This window comes from Dendropsophus ebraccatus, chromosome 6 (genome assembly GCF_027789765.1).
Source record: "Dendropsophus ebraccatus isolate aDenEbr1 chromosome 6, aDenEbr1.pat, whole genome shotgun sequence".
Taxonomy (NCBI): Eukaryota; Metazoa; Chordata; class Amphibia; order Anura; family Hylidae; genus Dendropsophus; species Dendropsophus ebraccatus.
In genome coordinates, this window is record NC_091459.1 from 120,847,822 (window position 1) to 120,861,573 (window position 13,752).

A 13,752-nucleotide genomic window follows, 5' to 3' on the forward strand; every position below is an offset into this window, starting at 1 on the left:
CCACAGAAATCTGGATCCATCTAACCGGCCATGTTTCTCCACAGAGATCTGGATCCATCTGACCGGCCATGTTTCTCCTCAGAGATCTGGATCCATCTGACCGGCCATGTTTCTCCACAGAGATCTGGATCCATCTGACCGGCCATGTTTCTCCACAGAGATCTGGATCCATCTGACCGGCCATGTTTCTCCACAGAGATCTGGATCCATCTGACCGGCCATGTTTCTCCACAAAGATCTGGATCCATCTGACCGGCCATGTTTCTCCACAGAGATCTGGATCCATCTAACCGGCCATGTTTCTCCACGGAGATCTGGATCCATCTAACCGGCCATGTTTCTCCACGGAGATCTGGATCCATCTAACCGGCTATGTTTCTCCACAAAGATCTGGATCCATCTGACCAGCCATGTTTCTCCACGGAGATCTGGATCCATCTAACCGGCCATGTTTCTCCACGGAGATCTGGATCCATCTAACCGGCAATGTTTCTCCACAAAGATCTGGATCCATCTGACCGGCCATGTTTCTCCACGGAGATCTGGATCCATCTAACCGGCAATGTTTCTCCACAAAGATCTGGATCCATCTGACCAGCCATGTTTCTCCACGGAGATCTGGATCCATCTAACCGGCCATGTTTCTTCACAGAGATCTGGATCCATCTGACCGGCCATGTTCCTCTGCAGCTCAATTATATTTTTTTTTGCCACCTGGTGACTCTTCTTTCTGTTCTCCTTATACACATTATCATTGGTGCTGGTCATCTATTGTTATAGGTGGTCCATGCTCAGGGGACGCGAGTTGTGGGTTCAGACCAGGGGCGTAGCTAAAGGCTATTGGGCCCTGGTGCAAAATGTTAGCTTGGGGCCCCCCATCTCACCCGATCAGGCAAAGTCATATCTAACGTTATATCCAATTACTCTAATGTGCCACCATGTTCTAATGCACTGACACTGCCTCCACCTCATGTACTGCACTACTGCCCCCTATAATTAATGGACTGTACTGTGTCATTGTCTAATCATTGTATTCCAATCTTTGACTCTCCAGCTGCAAAACTACAACTCTCATCATAAACTGCCAGTTGGAAACGATGGGGGTTGTAGCGCTGCAACCTGAAGAGCCACATGCTGCAAAACTACAACTCCCATAATAAACGGTCAGCAGGGCACGATGAAGTTTGAACTTCTGCAACCTGGAGAAGTCACCTGATATCACCTGCAGTCCTATGTAACACCACAGATAACAGTGATATCCCTCTGAGTACAGATAATGTAGTAGTCACCTGCAGTCCTATGTAACAGCACAGATAACACAGTGATATCTCTGAGTACAGATAATGTAGATGTCACCTGCAGATCTATGTAATAATACAGATAATACAGTGATATCTCTGAGTACAGATAATGTAGTAGCTGTCACCTCGGGGCACCCCTACTAAATAATGTTCTACAAAATAAGAAAAGTGTCATACAGGGACTCACAGGTGACGTCTTCTGTGATCTGAGGCGTCACTTTCCCTTTTCCTCTCCATCCGGCCAAGACCTCCATGATGATTTCTTCCAGATACATTTCATCTTTTCAGAACCTGCGAGACAAACAATTCAGGCTCCGCACATTTCTACCAACTTCCTTTCCTTTCTTCCTCCTATAGGCTCCCATAGTAACTGCGCTGTGTGGGATGCCCCCTGTATGTAGGATCCCCTGCTGTGCCCCTGTATGTAGGATCCCCTGCTGTGCCCCCTGTATGTAGGATTCCCTGCTGTGCCCCCATGAGCTAATAATGCCCCCAGAGGTGCCCCCATGAACTAATAATGCCCCCAGAGGTTCCCCCATGAGCTAATAATGCCCACAAAAGTGCCCCCATATACTAATAATGCCCCCAGAGGTGCTCCCAATGAACTAATAATGCCCCCAGAGGTGCCCCCATATACTAATAATGCCCCCAGAGGTGCCCCCATGAACTAATAATGCCCCCAGAGGTGCCCCCATGAGCTAATAATGCCCCCAGAGGTTCCCCCATATACTAATAATGCCCCCAGAGGTGCCCCCATGAACTAATAATGCCCCCAGAGGTGCCCCCATATACTAATAATGCCCCCAGAGGTGTCCCCATATACTTATAATGCCCCCAGAGGTGCCCCAATGAACTAATAATGCCCCCAGAGGTGCCCCCATATACTAATAATGCCCCCAGAGGTGCCCCCATATACTAATAATGCCCCCAGAGGTGCCCCTAAAAAAACAAACATCCTACTCACCTAATCCGCGCTGTGGCTGCAGGCAGCAGCTCTTCCTCCTCTTCGGGCTCCATCTTGCGAGCCGCAGGGACGGGACTTCCGGCAGGCGTGATGACGTCACATCATCACGCCTGCCGGAGAGGTCACGGCCCGGCCTCCCATAGGCTGCTGGTATGAAGTGCTGGCAGCCTATGGGAGGGAAAACAGGAGGAGGACGCTGACAGGTCCTGCTCCTGTATTCTGATCGCTTTAATGTTCCGCCCGCTCACTGTGCAGGCGGAACATCAAAGCGATTTCTGCATCCCGAAAAGCTGCGCGGCTGCAGCTGCTCAGAGACAAGTGGCAAGGGGGGCCGTGCGGGCCCCCCTAGCGTAGGCGCCATGGCGAACGCTGCAACCCCTATAGCTGCACCACTGGTTCAGACACATTAGTCAGACACTAGGTCAGGCACCTTTTCCAGAAAATTCTCCACAGCGTTACATGAAATCCTTACCTGGTTAGTCCAACCACAGTGACTAGGCCTTGCACAAGTCGCTCTGATCACCGGATTTTCCTCATCTAATATGGATTCATAACTGAGACTGATCCCCAGAATACAAATCACTGATGTTATGTTACGCACCCAGGCTCTACTGTCTACACAGTAGACATGAAGGTTGTAAAAATGGGGTAATTCAGTCTATTATGACCGTATCTGGTTACTTACTATGAATTGTTCAATATCCCGCTCCAGCCCCACATTTGGCAGATCGGGCATCATGTGAGAAACCACCTTGAAGCCGGCATCCTTGGCCATGTGAAAGGATTCACACACCGCCTTCACCGTGTGACCTCTGAAATAAAAGAAAGAAGTGGAAGCTAAATACAAACATCCCAAGTACTAAAAGAATGAGATAAGGATTCTAGAGGAAAACAGCAATTTCCAAGGAAATCTATCAAATGCAGTCTTAGGGGAAGTATCCTGTACTGATCCTGAGTTACATCCTGTATTATACCCCAGAGCTGCACTCACTATTCTGCTGGTGGGGTCACTGTGTACATACACTACCATTCAAAAGTTTGGGGTCACATTGAAATGTCCTTATTTTTTAAGGAAAAGCACTGTACTTTTCAATGAATATAACTTTAAACTAGTCCTAACTTTAAACAAATACACTCTATACATTGCTAATGTGGTAAATGACTATTCTAGCTGCAAATGTCTGGTTTTTGGAGCAATATCTACATAGGTGTATAGAGGCCCATTTCCAGCAACTATCGCTCCAGTGTTCTAATGGTACAATGTGTTTGCTCATTGGCTCAGAAGGCTAATTGATGATTAGAAAACCCTTGTGCAATCATGTTCACACATCTGAAAACAGTCTAGCTTGTTACAGAAGCTACAAAACTGATCTTCCTTTGAGCAGATTGAGTTTCTGGAGCATCACATTTGTGGGGTCAATTAAACGCTCAAAATGGCCAGAAAAAGAGAACTTTCATATGAAACTCGACGGTTCTATTCTTTTTCTTAGAAATGAAGCCTATTCCATGCGAGAAATTGCTAAGAAATTGAAGATTTCCTACAACGGTGTGTACTACTCCCTTCAGAGGACAGCACAAACAGGCTCTAACCAGAGTATTAAAAGAAGTGGGAGGCCGCGTTGCACAACTAAGAAAGAAGATAAGCACATTAGAGTCTCTAGTTTGAGATACAGACGCCTCACAGGTCCCCAACTGGCATCTTCATTAAATAGTACCAGCAAAACAGCAGTGTCAACATCTACAGTGAAGAGGCGGCTGCCGGATTTTGGCCTTCAGGACAGAGTGGCAAAGAAAAAGCCATATCTGAGACTGGCCAATAAAAGAAAAAGATTGGGCAAAAGAACACAGACATTGGACAGAGGAAGACTGGAAAAAAGTGTTGTGGATGGATGAATCCAAGTTTGAGGTGTTTGGATCACAAAGAAGAACGTTTGTGAGACGCAGAACAAATGAAAAGATGCTGGAAGAATGCCTGACGCCATCTGTTAAGCATGGTGGAGGTAATGTGATGGTCTGGGGTTGCTTTGGTGCTGGTAAGGTGGGAGATTTGTACAGGGTAAAAGGGATTCTGAGTAAGGAAGGCTATCACTCAATTTTACAACGCCATGCCATACCCAGTGGACAGCGCTTGATTGGAGCCAATTTCATCCTACAACAGGACAATGACCCTAAACACACCTCCAAATTGTGCAAGAACTATTTACAGCACAAGCAGCAGCTGGTATTCTATCATAGGTAATGGAGTGGCCATCGCAGTCACCAGATCTGAACCCCATTGAGCTGTTGTGGGAGCAGCTTGACCGTATGGTACGCCAGAAGTGCCCATCCAACCAATCCAACTTGTGGGAGCTGCTTCTAGAAGCGTGGGGTGCAATTTCTCCAGCTTACCTCAACAGATTAATAGCTAGACCGCCAAAGGTGTGCAATGCTGGAATTGCTGCAAAAGGAGGATTCTTTGACGAAAGCAAAGTGTGATGTAAAAACAATGTTATTTCAAATACAAATCATTATTTCTAACCTTGTCAATGTCTTGACTCTATTTTCTATTCATTTCACAACGTATGGTGGTGAACAAGTGTGACTTTTCATGGAAAACACAAAATTGTTTGGGTGACCCCAAACTTTTGAACGGTAGTGTACATTACATTACTTCTGTACTTATCCTGAGTTACATCCTGTATTATACCCCAGAGCTGCACTCACTATTCTGCTGGTGGGGTCACTGTGTACATATATTACATTACTGATCCTGTACTGATCCTGAGTTACAACCTGTATTATAACCCAGAGCTGAACTCAGTATTCTGCTGGTGGGGTCACTGTGTACATACATTACTTATCCTGTACTGATTCTGAGTTATATCCTGTATTATACTCCAGAGCTGCGCTCACTATTATGCTGGTGGGATCACTGTGTACATACATTGATGATGGCTATTTGTTGTTGGTTTGTTTATAGTCTGTAACCATGGAGACTTAGACTCGTATAGAAGATTTTTAAATTGAGAGAGACTTGAAAACATGTGTGTTCTCTCAATATGAAGCCTGTAGGGATCTGCACTTATCACACAGGTGTCCTCTCCAGCGCAGGTCACCTCCTCTTCAGTATGGCAAAGAATGATTAACATTCAGGACAGCCATGTAAGCGAGCGGTGGGGGACTGACTAAGGTGTCCCATCTATTATATAGATTTTAGTACAGGGCCGGAGGTTACATAATAAAGATCTAATGAATGGCTTTCTCCATTAATGATGGCACTTCATGGGCAACTAATAGACAGGATAATTCACTTTCCTTACAGATGAGTAAGAGCCTCTTATGTGCTCAGGGTAAACTTTTATGATTTCTCTATTCTTTTCACAACGATCCTCAGGGAGACAAAGCACTTATCAAAGTCCGGACGCTCCTGCGTTATCCGGAAGGACAAACTTGTGTGATGAAAACAAAGCACATCCGAGTACTGATTCATCTATATATATCTATATCTATCTATCTATCTATATATCTATATCTATCTATCTATCTATCTATCTATATCTATCTATATCTATATCTATATCTATATCTATATCTATATATATATATATATATATATATATATATATTTTATATATATACACACACACACACACACACACACACACACAGTGGTGCCTTGGATTACGAGCATAATTTTTTCCAGGACTGTGCATAAGAATTAAAAAAAAGCCGCAGTTTTTAGATACCAAGAAGTGAGAATCACAGAGCTGTGCAGGAGGACAGTGACAGAAACTTTTCTATACAGCAGTGTGTATAGCTGAGTGTAAGTGCAGGCACATTATAGCAGCAGTGTGTATAGCTGAGTGTAAGTGTAGGCACATTATAGAAACAGTGTGTATATCTGAGTGTAAGTGCAGGCAGTCTACAGCAGGAATGGAGAGGATGGGAAACACAAGGGCTGACAGAGACTGCAGGGAGCAAGAAGGAATGAGCAGGGCAGATGTGGGTACATAAATGCAGCACTCTCCGTCTGGGGAGAGAGGGGTTACAGCTATAGAGATATTACCTCCACAGTCCTGTCCCCTGATGTGAGACCCAGCCTGAAGTGGATCTGCTATGATTTGTAAGATGAGGGAGACTTCCTGGGTCAGAGTACTATGCAGATCATGCCCCGTCCCCACTCCCCTCCCACCCAGTACAGGGAGCTCTTAAACCAAGTCACAATTTTGAAAAACTGTGAGCTCTTCTTGCAAAACGCTCTCAATCCAAGTTACTCTTAAACAGAGGTACCACTGTGTATATATATATATATATATATATATATATATATATATATATATATATATGATATTATCTGATGGGGAAAAAATACTTTATATAATTAACGTCACTAGAAAGTGCCCATAAGATATGAGTCCTTAATGGAATAGATAGATAGATGGGTAATAGATAGATAGATAGATAATCAAACTGGTGTAAAGGGAAACTGGCTCAGTTGCCCCTAACAACCAATCAGATTTAACATTTTATCCCTCACAGATTCTTTTAAAAATGAAAGGTGGAATCTGATTGGTTGCTAGGGGCAACTGAGTCAGTTTCACTTTACACCATGTTTGATAAATCTCCCCCATTATTTCTATTCAATAATAATAGGAAAGAATCTTGAGAAGCTTTAGAAATATACAGAACTTTTCCTTCTATCAGACCAGACGCCCAGTGTAACCAGTAAGGACGATCTCCTCATTCAGTCACGTTGCGCCATGTATTTCGGGCCAAGTAGGAACTTGTTCCTTGCTCCCGTGTGTGCAGTTTATTGTGACTGAGGACGAGACTTCTGGCAGCGGTGCGGCGGCTTGTGACAAGGACAGGCAGTAATATAATAGAGGTCAAGGAAAGCCAAGATTATAAGTCTTACAGTTAAAAGGTTTATTGATTGCGCTGATCTGGCACCTTAACAGGACGCTTATCTCCCATCTTCCCGCACCCACGCGCTCGCTCACACTTTGCAGACTTGTGAAAAGCTTATTCTAACTCGTCGTATTAGTAAAGGCTCGGAATCAGCTATAGAAGTTTCTATGAAGTCAGGCAGGCTGCAGTGCGTCACATCTAAACCTCTGCTAGATGGGGGACAATATGTCCGAGAATACTAACCCTAGGCTAAAATCTCTACTCTTCTTAATATATAAACTACTAGAATACGCAAAAGTCACTGCTTCTAGACACCTGCTTTATAACTATGCTTCCTTATGGTGGGGGTAGTATTAACTCCAGTATCAGAGGCTGAGGCTGCTGCTCTGTCCCATCCTTATGCTTTACACTGCAGCTCCACTTCTGACTGATTTCTGTAAGAATAAGCCCAGCAGCAGGTCAGTACCCCATAGTTGTAAGAACACAATTATTAAAAACTACAAGAGACTAAACCAGCACAGAAAAACTGAAGGTAGCCATTACCAGATACAGCTAAGCTCCAGAGGAAAAGGACAGGATGAGATGGAAATTAAAAGTACTCCGGAAAAAAACAAATGTCTTTCAAATCAACTAGTGTCAGAAAGTTTTACAGATTTGTAATTTACGTCTATTTAAAAATCATCAGTCTTCCAGTACTTATCAGCTGCTGTATGTCCTGCAGAAAGTGGTGTGTTCTCTCCAGCCTGACACAGTGGTCTCTGCTGCCACCTCTGTTCATGTCAAGAACTGTACAGAGCAGTAGTAAATCCCCAAAGAAAACCTCAACTGCTCTGGACAGTTCCTGACATGGACAGAGGTGGCAGCAGAGAGCAGTGTGTCAGACTGGAAAGAATACACAACTTCCTGATGGACATACAGCAGCTGATAAGTACTGGGAGACATAAGATTTTTAAACAGATGTAATTTGCAGTTTGTTGATTTGAAAGAAAAAAATACCCATACACATTATGAGATGGTAAAGAAAGATCCAACATGTTGTATTTCGACAGGTCCTGTCTTTTAACAGCTGCTTATATCCTGTGGAAACAGAGGTGTCTGGCAGCAGCTCATCTTCATGGCCAAGCAGGCTCATTGGGTGAGTTAGTAGGAACAACGTGTTTGTCCCATGACTACTGAAAGTGTATAAGAAGTGTAGCACTGGGATTCAATGGAGAGCGCCTAGAAGACAATGGGACTTGTAGTGTGCATAAAAAACGAATTCAGCTTTTAGCTGTAAAGGCCCTAATACACGCGGAGGCAGCAAACAGGTGAGGAGCAAACGAGCGCTGTCAGCCAATACACATGGTGGCAGCGAGCAATTGAGGGGTCACCCGGCTGATCACTTAATAGCCCATAGAATATAGCAGCGATCTGCTGCCGCCACTCCTATTGGGGTGTAATAGGGCCTTAACACAAGATGAAAATACTATGTGGTTCAAACAATAAAAATTATTGAAGCATTTACCACATACATGAGTTATGCGCCTATAAAATAAAAAAAAATTCACCCCATACACACACACACACCACTTACCGGTTGGTATCTCTTGCCACATCCTCATACACGCTCTGGACTCCTATCTCCAGCCTGGTGCAGCCATAAGACAACATGTCACTCAGGTGACGCTTCAGGCAGTAATCCGGTCGGGTCTCAATAGTGATTCCCACGCACTTTGTGTTACTCCTTTCTGAATACCTGAGGGGACAACAACAGAATAAAAAGGGTAAACTACGTTAAAAACTTTGGCAGATGGATCCTGTGTTCTCTTTAACAGATGGGTGGAATAGTATTCATTAGGGATTGTAGAGAAAAAACGCTCGGCACTATGGGAAGGGGCTTCTCTAGCGGAAGCTAAAGACTCCACGCGGCAACAGCGAGCGGGTGAGTCCAGGGGGGGGGGGGGGGGGGGGGGGGGAGTGAGCTGCAGGGGGGCTTCCCAGGTGATCGCTAGATCGTCCGGGCAGCCCATAGCGTACAGCAGCAGTCTGCTGCCGCCGCTCTTATTCCACGGAACGACGGCAGCAGATCGTTGCTGTATGAGTCGTTTGCCTTTCAACATGTTTAAAAGACAAACAACACAACGATCAGCCGACATGAACGATATTGGCTGATCGTTGCCTTCTATTCCACAGGCCGATTATCGGCCGTAACGACCGATATTGGCTGAATACGGACGATAATTTTTCCGTGGAATATGGCCTTAAGGGGTCAGGCAGTGATCATGTCTGACTCGTATCAGCACCAACATCATCTGTCAGTGAACGATCGGGAGAGCCCCATACACATTATACCGCAAGTGTTGGGTATGGCAGACCAAAGTATGAGGGCCAGTTCACGTGGAACAAAAGCAATGGAATTCCACCACTTTTGCTCCGTGTGAACTCTCCCTGAAGAGTATGGAGTATAGGAGTTAGAATATAAAATAATACAGTGGTGGGCAATCTGTGATTTGCACAACCTTCACAAATTACCAATATTTATTTTTCCTGTGTAAAAAAAAAAAAATACATAAAAAAATTCAACAAACACAAATTAAGAAAGCGCTGTAAATTTTCATTTACATACAAAATCTTCCTAGTTGAGAAGTTGAGCTGATATTTCAGGGCAGAAGGGAACGGTCGGCCTGGCGGATCACTCGCGTGTGACAAATTAAAGCTTATCACGCAGGGTTGAATTGCAGATTTTTTTTTCCCATCAATAAGCTAGTCTGCGTCTGGCAGCCTAAGATCCCGGACATACGGCTCACCCTTAATAAAACTAATTATATTTTTTTATTTTTTCAGATTGAGCAGACGCTGAGAACGTTCGCTTTTAGACTCCCACGCAAGCAACACTTTTCTGTCAATAGAAGATGTTGATACTGGGCTAATAGATTTCCCCACAAGCCCATCTTAAAGAAATACCATCACAAAGAAGAGGTTGTGTTTATTTTATATATATTTTTATTTTTTATTTTATTTTTTTTTATGAAATCTGTCTTAAAAACCAGACCAGCAAATAATTTGGTCGAGCTGACTGTACACATACTACAGCTTTGAGCTGAACATTACCGGTTGGTATCATTTGGTTGCACCCATTTTGATCCATTGACTTTCACCCGTTTTTCCATTGACTTTCATTAAACAAAAAAAAATTTTTTTTTTACAATGGAAATAAACGGATCAAAACTGATGCACACAAGTGCTTCTGTTATACCCTCCTTTTTGTAAAAACGGATGAAAAAAACGTGTTATAATGTTTGTGAATATAGAAATAATGTTGGTTTGCTTTGGCTCTATTGCGTTGTTATGTTTTTGTGATATTTTTGTGGAGAGCACACTTATAATTGTAAAAAATTTGATAAAGATTTACAAAAAAAAAAAAAAAAAAAAAAGTGTGAACCCAGCCTAATTTTTGACACGTCACCTGAAATGTCAAAAGTTGTTGACCACGACTGGTGTCACTGCTGAGACGCGCTCTGATCAGAAGATATAGTTGGGGAGAGATAGTGGCAGCGCCATCCACTGCCCAGCTGGGCCGCTTATTCCATCAATATTTTCTCATACTTCCACTGAGAAATATTGACGGAACGGGCTATATCTCCCGATCAGCAATTAGACCTGCTGTGATGAATAACCTTTGACAAGTCAAAAGATATTTGTAGTGACAGGTACGGGTTAAATCTTTTTGCATTGCCATTCTGTTAGGACCCTATTACACAGGACGATTATCGTGCAAAAAATTGTTATATCGTTTGAATTTAAACAATAATCGTTCTGTGTAATTGCAGACAACAATCAAAAAATCGTGCGTATGCCATTGATTTAGATCTGAACCTAAAATTATTGTCAATTGTTCGCTGTAATTCCACATTACAATGAAAATGATACAGTGGTGCCTTGGATTACAAGCATAATTCGTTCCAGGACCACGCTTGTAATCCAAATCCACTCTTACATCAAAGCAAATTTTCCCATAAGAATTCATAAAAAGGCAGACAATTGGTTCCACACCCCAAAAATAATGATTTTTTATTCTGAATAACATGTAAAACAAATGAAACAATGAGAAATGGCTGAATATGTGATATTATACGTTACTGTACAGTATAGCAATCAGCATGTGGAGTATAATGTATAGTAAGAGCATAAACCTGAAAAAACAGCAGCAGTTTGTAGAAACAACCAGAGTGTGTGGTCACATGACAGCAATGGGGAAGGGGTGTGTGTTCAGCATGGACCAAACAGGAAGTGAGAATCACAGAGCTGTGAAGGAGGACAGTGGCAGAAACTTTATATACAGCAGTTTTAATGGCTAAGTGTAATTGCAGGCACATTATAGCGCCAGTGTGTATAGCTGAGTGTGCGTGCAGGCACATTATAGCACCAGTGTGTATAGCGGAGTGTGCGTGCAGGCACATTATAGCCGTGTGTATAGCTGAGTGTAAGTGCAGGCACATTATAGTAGCCGTGTGTATAGCTGAGTGTAAGTGCAGGCACATTATAGCAGGAATGGAGAGGATGGGAAACACAATGGCTGACAGAGACTGCAGGGAGCATGAAGGAATGAGCAGGGCAGATGTAGGCACAGTAAAGCAGCACTCTCTGTCCAGGGAGAGAAGTGTTACAGCTATGGAGAGTTTACCTCCACAGTCCTGTCCCCTGATGCAAGCCCTAGCCTAAGGTGGATCTGCTATGATTTGGAAGGTGAGGGAGAGTTCCTGGGTAAGAGTACAGTGCTGTAAACTTGGCTATGCAGGCCATGCCGCTCCCCCACTTCCCCTCCCACCCGGTACAGGGAGCTCTTAAACCAAAGCAATACTCTTATACTAAGTTAAAATTGTGAAAAACTGTGAGCTCAAAGTGCTCTCAATCCAAGTTACTCTTAAACCAAGGTACCACTGTATATTAAACTTTAAAGTCAGAAACGCTAACTACAAAAAGGCCTAAAATTTTGTTTTTTTAAGACCAATTAAATCCATTGCCAAGCAGTATTTTGCATCCACACCTCTATGCTGCACATTAATAGCCCACTCTACAGCCCTCCCGCTATGTCTTATTGGTACAGCAATAAATTATAGGTATTCATCAGCCTCAAAGACCACAGCGGTTCACACATTCAGGCGATTTTATTTTCCCAGAGTTGTACGCCCAATATAAAAAGTGACAAATACATAAGTCTGCCTTTTATAGTTGTCTGTCATCCGTGACTCAGTAGCTTTATAACAGATGATGCAGATTATAGGACTCCATCATTGGATAATCCTGCATTGTCCTTTATTCAAGATCATCTTATTTCTAATGAACAGAAAGACAATTACAGAGATAAGGTAAAGTTACCATAAAGCCTGACACAGGAGCAAACACCATCTCACTAACAACTCTTCCATCCTTTAACTCCTTCTGAACAAGAGCCAAATATACAATCCCTGATCAGCGGAAAAGTGACTGCAGATAGATACTTACATTAATTATATTCTTGTATATGGGAGACAGTATTATAGTAGTAATATTCTTGTATATAGGAGGCAGTATTATAGTAGTTATATTCTTGTATATAGGAGCAGTATTATAGTAGTTATATTCTTGTATATAGGAGCAGTATTATAGTAGTTATATTCTTGTACATAGGAGCAGTATTATAGTAGTTATATTCCTGTATATAGGAGCAGTATTATAGTAGTTATATTCTTGTATATAGGGGCAGTATTATAGTAGTTGTATTCTTGTATATAGGGGGCAGTATTATAGTAGTTATATTCTTGTATATAGGAGCAGTATTATAGTAGTTATCACAGAAGGGGAGAGATGGATCACACCGCCCTCGCAATCTCCGGCAACCGGATACAATGGGATGGGACTAATGAGGTGCCCCTGCTGCGGCTACCTGGCTCGGGGTGCTCCGTCTAAGCAGATGAGTGAAATACAAACAGAGAGAGTAAAGAGACGTGCACTCACCAATATGGTATGCCGCTGGGGTGCTTTATTAGAGGTTACTTCCACATATGCAGGGAGGGGGAGGTGGAGGCAGGTGTATTCTCAGGAGTAGACAACAATCGTTTCACGTGTTCCCACGCTTCTTCCGGTCTACGGAATGACGCCATGCCACTAAGGAGGTGCTTAAATACATACAAGTGTAAGTGATGCAAACAGATTAAAATGAAATTCAAACAAAGGGTGCAAATTCATTGCGTTCGTTCAACCCTAAGGGTCCGAGCGCATTTAACTTTGAGATCCACAGAGTCTCTTTACGTAGCAGGTTGAGATGGCGATCCCCGCCCCCTGAGGACTGGTTAACTCTCTCCAAACCGCAGAATTTGAGACATCTGGTGTTACCCTGGTGGACCACCAGGGTAACACCAGATGTCTCAAATTCTGCGGTTTGGAGAGAGTTAACCAGTCCTCAGGGGGCGGAGATCGCCATCTCAACCTGCTACGTAAAGAGACTCTGTGGATCTCAAAGTTAAATGCGCTCGGACCCTTAGGGTTGAACGAACGCAATGAATTTGCACCCTTTGTTTGAATTTCATTTTAATCTGTTTGCATCACTTACACTTGTATGTATTTAAGCACCTCCTTAGT

At 43.2% G+C, this 13,752-nt stretch overlaps 1 protein-coding gene across 3 annotated transcripts in view; it reads right to left on the reverse strand.

Moving 5' to 3' along the window:
• The window catches only part of ELP3 (elongator acetyltransferase complex subunit 3), a 238,387-nt gene that overhangs the window by 46,086 nt on the left and 178,549 nt on the right, over window positions 1–13,752 (reverse strand). For all 3 annotated transcript variants that reach the window (XM_069975787.1, XM_069975786.1, XM_069975785.1), the window contains 2 exons: window positions 8,726–8,887; window positions 2,951–3,077 (listed from right to left, as the gene is read on the reverse strand). In XM_069975787.1, the coding sequence (XP_069831888.1) occupies window positions 2,951–3,077; window positions 8,726–8,887 (289 nt within the window). The remainder of the gene's footprint in view (window positions 1–2,950; window positions 3,078–8,725; window positions 8,888–13,752) is intronic.